General features: G+C 37.2%; 1 protein-coding gene across 2 annotated transcripts in view; it reads left to right on the top strand.

Moving 5' to 3' along the window:
• LOC139710402 (TBC1 domain family member 24-like) overlaps positions 1-13511 on the top strand; it is a 46963-nt gene extending 33452 nt beyond the window's left edge. For both annotated transcript variants that reach the window (XM_071622327.1, XM_071622320.1), the window contains 7 exons: positions 2546-2644; positions 3917-4007; positions 5097-5179; positions 7666-7836; positions 8646-8804; positions 9609-9868; positions 10969-13511. In XM_071622327.1, the coding sequence (XP_071478428.1) occupies positions 2546-2644; positions 3917-4007; positions 5097-5179; positions 7666-7836; positions 8646-8804; positions 9609-9868; positions 10969-11134 (1029 nt within the window). In that variant the 3' untranslated portion in view covers positions 11135-13511. The remainder of the gene's footprint in view (positions 1-2545; positions 2645-3916; positions 4008-5096; positions 5180-7665; positions 7837-8645; positions 8805-9608; positions 9869-10968) is intronic.
• The last annotated feature ends 2917 nt before the right edge of the window (positions 13512-16428 follow it).

Here is a 16428-nt window from a genome sequence, read left to right as displayed (position 1 = left end):
GCTATTCTTCTTCTACATTATTCTTAAGTGAAATGAATGAGAAAGCGTATTTTCAGCAGTTTTCTACTTAACCCTTTTTTGTAGAGTAGTGTGACTAGGAACATCTTAGAGGCCCCGTTTAATTTCTTGAAAATCCTTTGTGCACTCTTCATCTTCACCTCTAAAAACTTTTGAAAAGGTTATGCTACTGCTTTGAAAGTTGATGTTAATCATGGTCAGAATATGGTAATAGAGCATGCTTAATTTCACTTTAATCTGATAATCCCTTCATTGTTGTTGCTCAGGTAGTTTACATCCTGTTTTTTGTCCCATTCATTGCCTAGCTAGCACGGCTTGGTAAAGATGAAAGCGCTTGAATAGACTCTGTACTTCAGAGCCTCTTTTCTCAGTCCACACTTTTCCAGAGTGTGTGCTATCTTTCTACTATTTAGATAAGTTAGGAGAGTCAATTTAAATTTAGTTATACATCATTTTAAAACTTAGAGTCTGCTCTTTCAGATACTGCTCTTAACTAAAATTTCATGTCTGGCGACTTTTTGTTGGTTTTGTGATGCAGGGTCACATGTTCAATTATTCAGTTATGGCAATCTATCAGTTATTGTAGGGGCGGATCCAGGAGCATTCTATGAAGGGGGGGGGGGGGGGGGGGGGGGGGCTGACAAGCAACAAAAAAAAGGGGGGGGGGGGGCCTCAACAGGTATTTTCTTGTACCAATTCCGCGTTTCACCTGCTGACAAGCAGAAAAACAAAAAGGCGTATAAAGCACAATATAATCGGCTAACAAACATGGTTTCCTTTAAAAAAAAAAGAACAAAAAAAGGGGCGCACACAACCCCTTTCATTTTTTCTTTTTATTTCTTTTATTGAAAAAAAAGAAAAGAAAACAATATTGAAAGGGGCACACCCGCTGCGCCCCGTCCTGGATCTGCCACTGTATTGGTATCTTCTCAAAATGACAGACAATATCTTGAGAAATTTGCAGTTCTCATTCCCCGTGTAGCCTAAAGTGTTTTTCAGAGCTGCTGTTAATATGTCTCCGCCCTCTCAGTCCCTGCAATACAAAATCTTTGTCTGACCTTCTCAATGGCTCCAGTGGAATACTCACAATACTTGCCAAATTCACCAACTACTAGTACTTACACCATTTTGGAGACACTGTGTAGACAATGCAAATTTCACATATTATCAACTTCTTACATGGTTGTATGCAGTATCTGAGCACATGAAAATGAGCTCTTTGAATTAACTATAATTGTGTCTTTTAGGTTCTCTTCCCCTCACCATTATGTAGTACTAATGATTTTAGTAAGGTAAGGCACATGTAGACCAGACCTAATAACCTATTCTTCTCACCGAGAGTCACACTAATTTACCAGTCATGAGAAACTGCATGCAAAACAGGAAAGTTTGATTATTTCTTAACGAGTTCATCTTTTCTGTCAAAGGAAAACTATTGTTTGCCTATCTTACAGTTTCCTACGTACAGTCCTGTTTTAATGAGCCATAGCTAATTTGCCTCGCTGTAAAACATCAAATTAACTTCAAGGTTGGCTCTGATGTAGCACTGTGACTATACACCATGTGTTGAGCAGGTGTGAGAATTATGTCACACCCTTTACTAACACGGTCGTTATCCAGTATATCACAGTCAAAAAGTATTAAACCAACCACATAAGTACCCTTTGAAGGTGTCCTATGTCTGCTTGAAAATGTGGCCATCATATACATTGTATATGATGCCATTGCAGACCTGTGAGTAGCAACAAGTTTTAAATAGGGAATGTTGACTAGTTCCAAGTTATGCACTTCATTTACAAGATAGTTGGAATGTGGAATGTTGCTATACTATCATGGCACTGTTCAAGTTGCAGCTAAATGTTATTGGTAGACTTATAAAAAGCCTCAGCGATTTTCATTTCATGTGTTATTCAGTCCATTCAATTACAATATTCAATCACCTATGGGACACACCAGTATTGATCTACCATCAATTAGTTCCTGAACTGTCCTCTTGTCAATTAGCATTTCCTCTGCTGAGAACTAGAAGGGCCTTATTGCAATTTTGGGGTATTGAGTTATTGGAATCCTGTTGTAGAGCTCGATCTCCTCTACATTATGGCATCAACTTTAAATTATATTCATTTTTTAGTGAAATGTTGAAAATTAGAACCACAAGGGCATTATTTTGCCCCTATATTTGGAAAAATGATTTTAATCTAACCGTTTTTTGATTAAACAGACTTTTCCTTTCATAAGAATTAGTTGTTTCATTTTTATTTACACATAACTTAGAACACAATAACGCCCTTCTGGTTCTCAGCCGACAGTATGTACTGGTATGTCATAATACAATAAGGCTATGGAAACGATTTCATTGCTCTTTGTAAATGGATATTTGCACTTCGTATTGACATAGAATATGTATTCGTCTATGTCCCATATTCAAACAAACATGGAGAGACATACATGTATATGGAAGATATAGGAGATATATATACCACCTGTCACTTGACCTAGCAGTCATATCCATTGATTGTTCTTACAGTCTTCAGCTCACAAGTTTGTGGCAAAGCAAGGAGACGTGGCAGAGATCTACAAAGACTGGGTGTGGTGGATTCTGGAAGACTTGCCTTTCTCTCATCTCGTGAGTCTCTGTCATGTTATACACCTTGTGCCTTAAGGCCCAGTCACACTGCCCAAAAGTCGCGTAAACGCATGAATCACATAATAAATTTGAGCCTTACGCGATGCATGCACGATTTGTGCATTTCATGAGTTTGTCTGACGTGGAACCTTCATAGTTGTCCGCTGATGTGACCCAGATCGACGCTTTATGCGATTCCAGGTTTTGAGCAGCTCAAAACTCAGCTTCGCGTGAAAGTTTATGCAGTATTGCGCTGTTTTACGTAATTTTTGCATAGTTTGCGTATTTCTTATGCGAAAAAAAAAATGTGATATGTATTTGTGGAATATCAGTGATCGTTCGCGAAAATGTTGCTGCTATCACATTCATGAGCGATTCTTACTCAGTTCATTAGTGATAATGCGCAGATTATGCATGGTTTTCCGTGGACCTCAGTCGTCGCGCACAACCACTTATTCGCCCTGTTTGGGGCTTTTGCGTGCCTATGCGCTGAAAGTGCGTGGTTTGTAAGTGATTTTTGCATGATCTTTCTGTAGTTCTTGTTAAATTCATCAGTGATTTTCATTGTGTAAATCAGCGCAAATTCTGGATGGAAATGCACGCACAAGCAAATTTCCTTCGTGATTCATGTGTTTACGCGACTTTGGGTCTGTGTGACCGAGCCCTTAATCACTCAGCTCACGTACCTTCCCCTCATCCATGGTGATCCAACTCAAAACCTTTCAGGTTTCATGATACCTTAATGTCATAAAACCAACTGTATCAAATGAAAATTTAAAGCCAAGGCAGTTATGTTTACTTATATCTAGATTAACCAGCATCAAAAGGTAGGACATCGGCAGTCATCCACTGTCACCCTGACTGAATACCGTTCTATTCCATTGCATCATATCCAGAATTGGACTTTGCTGAGTACCGACATAGATGATGTAGATGTGACAAGTTTTCTTAGACTGAATTACATTGCACCTTCTGATCATCCTGAAAATAAAATATTGTTTTTTTAAAAAGGAAGTGACTATGTTTTGAGGCTGATTAATACTTTACACATGATTCTACTTGAAAGGAGGGCCATCTCATGTGTCCTTTCATAGTGGGTGGCCTTTTGGAGGAGTGAGCAGTTCATATTAATATCTGTAACTTCACTCTGGTTTTAAAACTCCGTGCGAGTGATTTCTTGTGTCAAATTATTTCCAGACAAATCTCTACCACGTCCTTCTGACCTCTCTTACTAAACTCTGTTTTCAATTGTGCAAATTCTTCCCTGCCAAGATCCGTGTCATGGACTGCTACCTGTCTGAAGGGCTCAAGATCTTCTACAGGGTGGGCCTAGCACTCCTCAAGCTCTACAAGAAACACAAAGGTGAGACAAAATGTCAGTGATGAGCCCAGCCTCTCCTGCTCATTAGATAGTAGAAATCTGGAAACATGTCAGCTGCGAGCTTGAGATGAGAAATGCTCATGTGAGATCATGACAGCACGGCTGCTTGACTTCTCTACAGCTAGAGACATGGTGTTTGCATTCTTTGTAGAAAGGGAATAAACTTGTTTCCCATCAAGTGTTGTTCCAGGTAAAATGTCAGAAATGTATTCTGTTGGGAGGAACTAATAAGTGACAACACACTTTTGTTAGAAAGAAGAGCATGGTCCCTAGTGGTTGAATACTAGAATACCTGTGTGTGATCTGGACATCTAGTTGTATACTGTATAAACCACTATATTTACTTCTTCCAGATATTTTCACAAATGAGAAGTTTTGCACCATTTTTATCAGTTGTTAGTGTCCTGATTAACATGCAGTAAACCTTCTAAATATATGCGTAACTATTTTACCAAGCGACTAGGTTCTCAATATTCTCAATGCTCAATTCTGTGCTGCAGATCCCACAGAACAGCAGTGCAATATTGATTGAAAACCACACGATCAAACATTTTATTGTGGAAGTGTAGCATGTACGTATGCGTCTTGCTGCCACAGATTGGCCAGGCTTGATACTATATGAATTGATGCTGTGGATGAAGCATGATGGTACAATGAAGGAATGGCTGCACATGTATTGATGTCACATAAAATGTAAGTTTGTGAAAATGAAAGTAGAAGATACAGGGTACAAGTGTGTAATTAAAATTTGGAAACCAGTAGTGAACAAAAAAAGGGGGGAATCTTGCAAATAATCTACAAGTAGTTTGTTTTTTAAGTTTATTCATGTAGTATGCATGCCTATTGAAATATATATTTTTTCTTTCAATTTTTTTTTGGTCAAAAGTGAAGGTGTTATGATATGATATCATATAGAGATAGAAAGAATGAAGGTCAGGCCTCGTAGATCTCAGTTTCTACACTCTAGATACCTTGAACCCTTCTATGCCATATTTGTAGAGTATAATGGATGTCTAATAATCAAAGATTCATACTCTTGTTTGGGTTTATATTTCCCTCTTTCTACCACAGGTTCATCACCAGCACAAGACATAGTAGCATCCATCCGCCAATTTGTCAAAAGCATTCCTGAGTCTCCCAATGCCCTTCTTGCTGTGAGTTTGTAAACAGTGACACCACCATTGAAGACTTGCATTTTCACATTTCACCTGTCTTGTTTCCTGAAAAACAAAAGAAAGAATGTAAATCAATATGAAACACTTTAAAAAGTTCTCATAATCTTGAGGTTTGTTTGGATTTTTTGTTTGTTTTTTATTGCATAACTTTCTTGAAGTGAGTTCAGCTTGGTTCCAACAGGGCTTCGCTCTGCTGACCTGTCCATTATATACTATCTGCATTATCTGTATTTGTTTAGGAAATAATATCAACATTTGGTTTTCTTCTGCTGGGGTTTGTTGTTTTACTGCTGTGCGGACATTATTACAATTATAATTATCATTTTGATCATTTAGAGCTAACGTGTTGGAACATGTTAGAACATGTTGGAGTAGGACCAGAACAATTAAGTTAATATTTTAATCATGCATGATTAGAATTTCTGAAAATTTGGCAGGAATTAATTCTAGGAATAAGTGATACAAAGATGCTCAAATGGTTTAGATGGCAAAGGTTTGTAGATCCTGAGGTGTCACAATTAAGTGGCATCATGTTAATAACCTTGTATATGTAGAGTGATCAAAGGTCCTATTTACCTTTGGGAGCAGTGATTTAAAAAATGTTCAAGATATCACATTTGATGCATATGTGTAGGTCTGTTGTGTCACAAAACTTACTACCATATATATATATATATATATATATATTTTTTTTTTTTTTTTTTTTTTTTTTTTGGCGATAAAGCCTAAAATATAAGGAGATATCAGTATTTTTTCTCATTAAACCATAACTGTAGACGGTTAGTCTGGAAAATTTTTTATTAGAACTATTGTTCACATTTTGTGTATTTAACAATACTTAACATCGATTATATGGATTCAAATTTTTACAGTGGTTGTTTCTATCCCTAACTCACATTTTAGAACTATTTTGAAGCACTAATGCTGGGTTTTTGTTTCTTCTGCAAATGGTAAATTATGCCTTTAAAGGGACTGTACAGTACTGGTTGAGGAGGGGGTTCATGTTTTGAACATTCCTAAGTGAGATAATGAGAAACCTCTTATGAAATATGAAAGAGCATGTAATTTTAAGAAGGATTCAACGTTTATTTGATGAAAATTGGTTTTCAAATGGCTGAGATATCCAAAAAAGAGGTTCATGTTTTGAACATTCCTAAGTGAGATAATGAGAAACCTCTTATGAAATATGAAAGAGCATGTAATTTTAAGAAGGATTCAACGTTTATTTGATGAAAATTGGTTTTCAAATGGCTGAGATATCCAAAAAAGAGCAATTCTAATAAAGTGTGGGACCCACACTTTATTACGATTGCTTTGTTTTACTTTGTTTTTGGATGTTTCAGTCATTCCAAACCCGATTTTCATCAAATAAACTTTGAATTCCTCTTAAAATGGTATGCTCTGTACTATATCATAAGTGTTTTCTTGGTATCTCGCAAAAAGTTAAAAGCCCAATTCTCATCTCCACCAAAACTGTACTATCCCTTTAAGCTGCTCATAGCAGTGGTAATCAATGCTTACATGCTTTTTAAGGCCCAAGGGATGAACATAACATTTCAATCTTTTCTTTATATTGCATGATGAGATCAGATTTTCTGCCATTATTATCATTAGTCATTCATAGGGGCAGAGGATACAAAGTTGTTCAAATTATGTAGGCTTCCCTAGTGGGGTCCGGGGATGAGGCCCCAGGGCTACATCTGTCAGAATATGAGACATCATCTATTCCTTGCTGGATCCATTAGTTTTGCATACAGGTTGTACTGTTTGAGATATTGTCAGAGGAAGATGATGTGAATGACAAAACTGACGAAACTAGAAAGAGGATCATCCGTAGATGTTCTGTTGTACAAGCTTTATATAAATTCTACACACTACTGTAGCACGAGTGAAAGATAATATCCTCTTCAGATCAAGTACGACACACTCTTGTGATATTAGGAATAGATGCCTACTGTATATATGTAGATGAAAGAGGGCAGTTTTCATGGCATTTCCAGATGAACAGATAAACAGATTAACCCTGTTGTCATTTTCTTTGAAATTGATTCTGATCATATTTGGGAGGAATCATCCCTAGGAGTAGGGAAAGGTAAATGTCCACGTGGGGGTCTTGAGGCTGGGCTGCTTGGGACCATGTCACTGTAAATTTTTCAACTATCAACTCCTTATCCAGTAGAATAAGTTAACTGTTCTGTGTGAATATAGTATGCCATCATGCATGTCATGAACATTTTCTTTGTAATTTTGTTCATCTTTGATCTAGGCACAATTCCACTTCACCGCATCTAATGTCAAGAATGTGATAGCATCAGAGTCCACTTCTTCCCACTTGTATTAACTTGATTTCTTATGTACAGTGTCGTCTCAAAAAGCATCCCTACAGACTAGAAAGCTTAAATAATATAGAATATCAAATAGTCTTCTGTTCTTTATGCACCTGATCTCTGCTGTGTCCTCCTCAGGAAGGTTTCCAGTTCCGAGGCCTCTCCAGGTCAGTGATTGGAGCATACCAGACGAAGCACAAACAGCAGCTGAGAGAGGATAATTCTCCCTCAAGAAGAAACACACAGAGACAAAATGATGCCCTTTCTAAGCTGACTCCAATCAAGTCTTCTGTTATATCTCACCAGCAGGTTAGTACACAGATGGCTAATTTATGATAAATGTTGTAATATGACTTGTAAACAACATGATTGGTATAATATGCCTAGTGTTATATGATTGGTATATGATTGGTATAACATGACTGATGTAGCATAACGAACCTGGTATAACATAACTGGTATACCATGGCTTGTATAACATAACTGATACAATGAGGCTGGTATATCATGGCTGTTATTATATGACTTATACAGCTTGTGATAGCATGGCTCATATGTTACTAATATACACTGTAACATGACAGGTTTAATGTGACTGGCATAACGTGACTGGAAAATGTGACTGGTTTAATGTGAATGGTATATCATGACTGAAACAACGTGGCTGGTAGAACATTTACCAGTGGCTGGTGTAGTATGGCTCAAACAACACCACTGGTATAATGTGACTAGTATATATTGGTATAATGAGACTGGTACATGTATATTGAGACTGGTATAGCATGACTGATATACAATTGTAGCCTGACTAGTATAACAGGACTAGTATAATGTGTCAATTTGCCAAAAGGTTTCTGACATCCATGTTGATAGTGTTAGCACAACTCAAGCTTGTCTTCTATTTCTGACCTACTGGTGTATATAATATACAATTGTACTCTGTACATGTTGAAGTATTCTTTAAGTGATGAATGTTTCCCTGTGTGTGTCTGGTGTAGATTGGAGTTATAATATTCAAGTGAAAGCAGGTTGAAAGTTTGCTATTAAAATGTTACCCTGTGGATTCATAATGTAAAACTTAGTGGTGAAGTTGTACGCCATTTGTGTCTGTCCTGTAGCTACACACATTGTGGGGATGGGTTCCAAGTAGGTTCAGTGTCTACCAGCCAAGCCTCGTATTCACTACTCAAGAGCATGGCTTCTCCCTCACCACGTTCTACACTCGCTGCGAGTACTGTGAACCTACCATCCTCCTCATCAAGACGGCAGATCAAGAGGTAACCTTGACTTCTATCGTCCTACCAGTAGCCATGAGAATAGCCCCAATGTGCAGATTACTGTATACGCTATATATTTACAGGTCTCTTTTGTTGTTGTTGTTACGAATTTGGACTTCTCAACAAGTTTGTGAGTGGTAAAATTCGCAATCGTAGAGTACAGTAGTAAGCAGAGAGATGTATTCATGTATGTTGCACTTATGTCCAGATCAGATCAGATAATTTGGTTTATTGCTAAATTTGTGAATAGCACCTGACTTGTGAAATACACAAAAGTAAAAGCCTTGCAAAATATATGGCGCATACAATAGTAGGACTCCATGAGAAGTTTGATAAGGCAGTGGGCATCATGAGTGATACCAGCTCCATTCCTTGTCTATGTCTCAATATCTTTCAGTGTATCATAGTTTTTGGCAAAAATCCCTCTAGGCCAAAAGCAAAGGTCACGAAACTTTCCTTAAATGTGACATTTGCATCTCTTCATCTGCTTTCATTTACCCTCTTCATGTGAACTATGACTAGTCCCCAAAGGACAATTGTTTGGTTTTATTTTAGTTGATAGAAGACTGGAATTTGTTTACAAATTGAACTTGCACTTTATATTGCTGAGATTTGATAAAAATCTGTCTCAAGAATCATTTAATAGCAGCTTTCCCGCAGTGTGAATGATATACTCAAAGAGAAAAAAAAAAACCAACCAAAAACAAGCATTGATGAAATGTTAATATTTATTGTTGTTTTTTCTCCAAACTTCTAAATTTTAGATATGTCACATTGCTACTTTACAAACATGGTTCATTGCAGATATTTGGTGCATACCTATCAGCAAGCTGGAGTACGAGGAATGATGAGGACCACAAAGGAATCTACTTTGGTACAGGAGAGAGCTTCCTCTTCAGCCTGGCCCCAGAGGAGAAGAAGTACCCATGGGTAGGGATCAACACCCCAGGGAAAGAGGACAAGGAGGAGGAAGAGGAAGTGGAGGAGGGCAAGGAGGACATGAAGAAGAGAATGAGTGAAATGTTCATGAGAGCCACGCCCTCTCTGATAGCAGTAGGAGGAGGGTGAGTATCACCGAGTCTATGGAGTATTAAAGCATGATGTCATAATCATTCATCAGTGGTGGATCCAGGGGGGGGGGGGGGGGGCACACCAGGCGGGCGCATGCCCCCTCTTTATTTTTTGTTAAAACAAAATAAATGAAAAGGAAAAAATGAGATGAAACCCAGAAGTAGCACAACAAATATTCTTTGCGCCCCCCCCCCCCCCTTTACGGAATTCCTGGATCCGCCCCTGATTCAACGCCATGGAAACTAGCTCTAAATTACTTCACCTAGGGGTCTGTTTCATGAAAGTCTTATTCTCATAAGACACACTAAGAGAGACGTCATGAAATGGAGTTAAAAGTCTTTCATAGCTATACATATGAGCAACTTTAGCAATTCTGAAATGTATGTAAAGACTTTACTACTTTGTGAAACGGACCCCAGGCCCAGTCTGTGAACACTATATGCTAACCATGCTCTCATGTGGTTCCTACCCAAGCTATAACAAAAGACTCAAACATCGGCACTTTACAGCTCTTACCTGCAGTCATGTAAAAGCTGTACTCGGGATCTAAGTACTAAGAAAGACTTGGGTAGAAGACACCCAGGGCAAAATTGTTGTAGATAATCAAAAACTCCTTTGAATGTTTTACTTTCTTTGCTTGTGAACCAAATTTTCTAGCATCATTATTCAAATCTTCAACCATATAAGTTATCACATGTATTTTGTATTCTGCTTTATACTGTCACAGTGAGGCTTTTTTCATCAACTTGTTTATTATATAAATCACAGATGTTCATAATTCTGCATTTTTATTGAGATTTGTCGTGAAGTGATCCATGAGTATCACCTCATTGGTACTTACTGAATGAAACAGTTACAATTTCTGCCTTGTTTGTAAAGATACCCACATACTGGAGATGTCAGTACTAGGAAATTAGCTGAATCTCTTTGAATTCCATGGTTTCTTGTAAGAGGATTTCTTTAAAGAAGGCATACTTTTGATTGTAGATGCTAGAAGAGAAAGTCTCCAGCCACCATGATTTTTTTTTTTTTTGTACAGAGGGTTCATAACATGAGATTCTAATTTTTTAAAGTGAATTCTTGTGTCTTCTAGTGATGGAGATGGAATTCTGATTGAGGGCGATTTGACCAAAGGTTTCAGTGGCCGCTGTCTGACCTTCAACAACCCACCCCTGGCCAGCGAGAGGTCCTATGTCTGTGCAGTCATAGAGGTTATCACCATGGAAGATGGCAGGAACCCTACCGAGAACAATGCCTAGCAAGTGTACCTCATGAAACTACTACATTCATGAGCATCAGCGCACTTTTCACCTTTTTCCATTGTTTCTCCGTGTGAGTGACTTGTAATGGTTTCAAGTTCATCGTTTTCTTTTCTTTTTCCTAAAGAGGAGAAGTAGAGAGGTGTTGGAAGGGAATAATTGGTGGATTCACAGTGTGACCAGACAAGAATCTTCATACATCATGCCTGTTTCATGGAATATTATGGAAGTGAAAGTATGAAATCATCAAAGACGACCCAGATTTCAAGTTCTTCTTCTTGCTCCATCTGTTCAATGAAATGTCCTGAAAATTTGAAGGGTGTTTTGTGAGGCTGCTTGCATAGTGTGTGAATGATCAGAAGCAGGTTGGTGTGTAGAAAAAAAAAAAATCCATTTCTGGCATTCTATGTCAAGGTTATGACACCAGGCACTTACCAGCACTGCGTTATGTGAAACACTGATACTTTGCAACCAAAACTGTTCACATGCGTGAAACTTTTGTGAATTTTATGACAAGCCAAGACTTGTGAAAGTAAAATGCAGGCAAGAGTGTTTGTTGTTTCACAGTGCATTGAATTCCAGTGGTGATTTACGAAAGTTTCATGCACGCAAAATGTCTAGTTTTAGAGTACATGTTGTGAGATGCAAAGATCATAATCTACTTTATACACTGTATTGCCTAGAGTGTGTGGTATGGTCTTTCTCTCATAAGTGGCAATTCTACATACATTTCTTGCCATGCAGGGCAATTTGCTGATCAGATTTTTTTCATGATTGATTAAGTATCTCTGTACAGTACTTAGTATATAGCTGTGTTGCAGCTGTATTGTTGCACCTGTCTTAATGTGTTAAACTAAATTCTTCCATCAACAAAATGTCTGCAAATTAGACTATGTGATCTGCAGCTTGTTCCTTATAGAAAGGCATATTTTGTTTTATGTGTCTGATGTTAAAATCTTTAACACATCTGACCGTACAACTTAATTGTTAGAAGTGATGGTTCTGTTGACAAAGGTCAAGAATAATAATAAACTTACATGAATTGTCTTGTGATTTAGAGATTTATGGCTTTTCATATCAACAAAATCTTTCATTTAGATCACCTAAGTGTGTGTCACATAAGCAATATTTTGTACTGTGTGTCCTTTCAGCATAGACTCAATGTTGGGTTGTAGTGTGTGCAAACTGTTGAGAATGTTTTGGTTTGATGAAATGTTAAAGCAACGATCAAAAAAGTGTTTCTAAATCTAAAGGGTTTTGCAAGCATTGTCAGCACATTGCACACTGGATATGTAAGTTATCTTATGGAAGTAACTTGCAAGCTCTGTGCTGATATTACACGAGAGGCTGAATGTAAATATTATAAAACATGAATGTAATATTACATGGTTTAATACCAAATGTTGTTTGATTTTGTCATCTTTGTCGCAGTGTAGGCATTCTTCATGCATACTATACATTGTGTAAACCTGAGTTATATGACACAAGTCATGCATGGTGTATGTGCAGTTTTTTTTTGTGAATTACTGTATACTCTTTTTAACTGTACATGACACTACCTGATCTTGCCAACTTGACTAGAGAACACTTTCATGGAGAAACAATCGTGGCTTTACATTCCATGTGTTAATAATAGTGGCCAGATTTCTTCCAAAAACTTGTCTAGATCTTTTGCGTTCTCAGTCAGTACCATGTGAATGTTTCTCTTTGTTCAATGGCACTGGCAATAATTGGATGCATCAAGGATAAACTGAAAATAATTTACTGTCAGTCATAACTAGTAAGCACAGAACAAGGTTACATTTGACATGTGTTCAAAGGTTGAAGGGATACAGCCATTGCTAAAGCATGATCCAACCTGTACTAGTTGGCCATAGGTTAACAAGGAAAGCAAGCAATCCAGGTTCAGTTTTTGTTTGTGTTTAAGTGGAGTTACAGTCAATCAAAATCTTGTGAAATAGTTGTATATGCAGCATAGAAGGGGTGCTGTGATGCATGGCATTAGTGGAGTGAGATTTGTGCACTATAATACAGGTCTAATAATTGATTGCTCAATCTCATTTCATGAGATTGAGACAATCAATGACAAATTATCTGTGGTGTTTCAGCCAGTGCTGTTTTGTCATGTGAATACAATGTAATAATTGAAGTATTGTGTTATTATTGAAAAGTCTATGTGATGTCATTTACATCGGTAGAGTGTGAAAGTTGGTGAACTTAAAATGTTGGTTTTGCTTTGTTCCATGTCTGCAAATAATTCTTGGTATTCTTTGTTCACCTCTCCTGTCATTTTATCTCAATCTACAAGCACCACTCTTCTTGGTATGGACATGTAACACACACACACACACACACACACAGACACACACACACACACACACACACACACACATAAACACACACACATACAAACTTCCAGCCTTGCATTGCCTCACGGGTCAAGGGTCAAGCGTTGCAATCATGATGATTTGAAATGATACAAAAACTGAAGACAATAATGTGTATATAATTGCTGTTTCATCTTTGCTAGCCTATTTTTATATAAATATTCTGCATAGAATGCCTTTTCTGGAGGGTTTATCCTCAGCTTTCATGAATATTATTACTATTTTTTTTTCTGCTTGAAAAAATGGAATATGACTGCTGCTATAAACAGACATAAACAAATTTACAAATTTATTTTTCATACAGCTGTACTAAGTAGTAGCACTGGTAGAGAAGGAACTCTGTTCATTATTTAAAGGCTTCATTATCTCAAGTGTGCCTGCTATTTGTGTAAAACATATTCCTCATTTCCTCTGCCATTTACCTGTTCAGGGCAGCCCTTTTGCTCCCACCATGTTTCATGTGTGTAAATGTCTCAGCAATGATGAATGTTATGGGGGTTTTTTTCTTCTTCTTTTTTCTTTTATTTTTTATTTATTTATTTTTATTTTTATTTTTATTTTTTTTTTGTAGTCAGACATGCCTGGTAGGTATATTTCATTGTAGATCAAATATGACCGTTCTTCTCATGGGAAGATAGTAGCACTGCCCACTAGATGATACTGTATAGCATTTAAAAAAAGAAAAAAAAAATCTTTCCACTTCTCAGCAACCTTACTGTGCTAAGATTCTTGTAACTACATGTACTTTCTTGCCCATGTACTTGTGAGTTGGTGATAACATTTATAATTGTGTTTATAGTATATTTACGTCGAATACTTATTTGCAGTCACAGTCATGGTTTATGCACAATTTTACTTCTGACTGCAGTTACAAAGGCCATGATTTTACACTTCATAATTTGTTAGATAATGCATGCATAATTGCCTTCTCTAAGGGCGGAGAATACACAGTGTTATCTAGAAATGCACCTCAACACTCAAACAAGATTGGAAAGATTTGAGGAAGCGACAGCTTTTGTCCTCACACTCCAGCAGTACTCACAGCATTGTATATAAAATGTAGCTGTTTGAAAAATGATGGAAGAGGATTTAAAGTACGAAAGAAAAGAAAAATCTCACTTGAGCCATGTTGTGCTCTGTAATCTTCCATTGTAGAGTTAGGTCACTGTATTGAAATAACATAAAGAGGTGGGGACTACTTTATCAAAAATGGAATAGCACAGACAAATCTACAGGGTTTCATTTAGCAGGAATAAAAATTCCAGTTTGTTACTTTTTCTGTGCTTTTCCCCTGTAAAGAGACATCTGCACATGATACATTGCACATGTTAATGCTAACAAATGTGGGTCTAGTAAGAATTGCTGCACACCACACATTTGTTGAGATATATCTGGTTTTGACTGCTTAAACTAGCAAGCTGTAAAGTGGGCTTGCACTCATCTTTTACAGATAAGCAAATTCATGTGCAATTAGTTTGTAAGGTGCTGTGAATACAGGTTTATGCAAATGAGTGTATTACCTAGTGAACATTTTCTATTTTGGTCATGGTACACATGTTTTGCTTTGCCATCCAGTTGTACTGTACTTATTTGATGTCATTTGTGTGCTCATGAAAAAAAAAAACAAAAAAACATTAATGTAAGTGGTAAAAAGGTCAAACAAGAGTTTGTTATTGGTGCTCTATGTGATGCTGTAAACTATGATTGTTGGTCTTCTCTATAAAGTGCTCGTGTCATCTGAAATAGGAACGCCAGTAGAGTAGAATGTTTCACAGCATTTATTTGGAAAATGGCATGCCACCATTTTCAACTCGCAATTGTTTCTTTTTGTCGAATGGCATGCAAGGGATGGTTTGACTTGTTCAGTGTGCAAAAAGTAGAAGCCAGTTGAGTGTACCAAGGTTGAGTTATGTACGTGTATGGCTTACACCGTATCTCAATCGCCTTTTTAATGTAAGTACTGTGTAAGGATATTCTTGTTCAGAACGGTGTAAATGCACTTTGCATAGAATAGCATGTGTTTTTGAAATGCTGTTATTTTGTGATTTACAGCACAGTGGCTCTGTTCTAAGTTGTATGTGTACATGTGCTGTTATGAAAAGCTTCCAGTCATCAAATTGTTGGATTAAAATCATCTTAAAAGAAAGTTGGTTTTACACAGTGACTCATTCATTTTTATGAAGGAGCAAAATTATTCTTCCAATCGTAAAGGGATCTGGTAGACAGACAGAGAGAAATTTGACTTTCTTGAACCACACTACAGCATGTAGATATTAACTAAGCATTCACATTAGTCTAGACATGAAAAAGAAAAACAATTATGTGAAAGGTGACTGCACTTTTGCTTTATTAAAAAAAAAAAATGTATCATTTCCAACCATTCATTCATTTATTTATTCATTCAGCCAGTAGTGACACAAGTTAGTGGACAGGGTGAAAGAAATAACTGACAAGTTTGTGCATGAACATGATAGCAGAGAGTCTAGTCCCATCAAATTAGGTTATACACACACACACACACACACACACACACACACATGTGCATATAATTACAGATATGAGAATTTTAGTCCACATGTTGGTTCCAGTACACAAAAGATGAGTAAAAGATATTGTAATGCATTATTAGCGTCAACAGCTTTTATTCGTGGCACCAAACTTTTGATGTGTCATCTCATCCATCTTCTTCAGGCTTTCAGACAGCTCTGTCTGGGACACTGGGTTTTCTCTTCCATTCGACACTCAAACCACACACAGGATTAAACACCTCCACTGAATGAGAGCTGAATGACCCAGTACCAAAGCTGGCCCAGATATTACGCTCATCAGGGAAAGCTTTCAACTTGGAATGACTGAAAACATTAGTATTATCTCTTCTTACATTCTGTACATGCACAATCGTGAGTA

The sequence above is a fragment of the Diadema antillarum genome, unplaced genomic scaffold, assembly GCF_040938485.1.
Source record: "Diadema antillarum isolate AM-2024a unplaced genomic scaffold, OU_Dant_1.0 scf00000038, whole genome shotgun sequence".
Classification (NCBI taxonomy): Eukaryota; Metazoa; Echinodermata; class Echinoidea; order Diadematoida; family Diadematidae; genus Diadema; species Diadema antillarum.
This window is presented reverse-complemented; position numbering and strand designations above follow the sequence as displayed.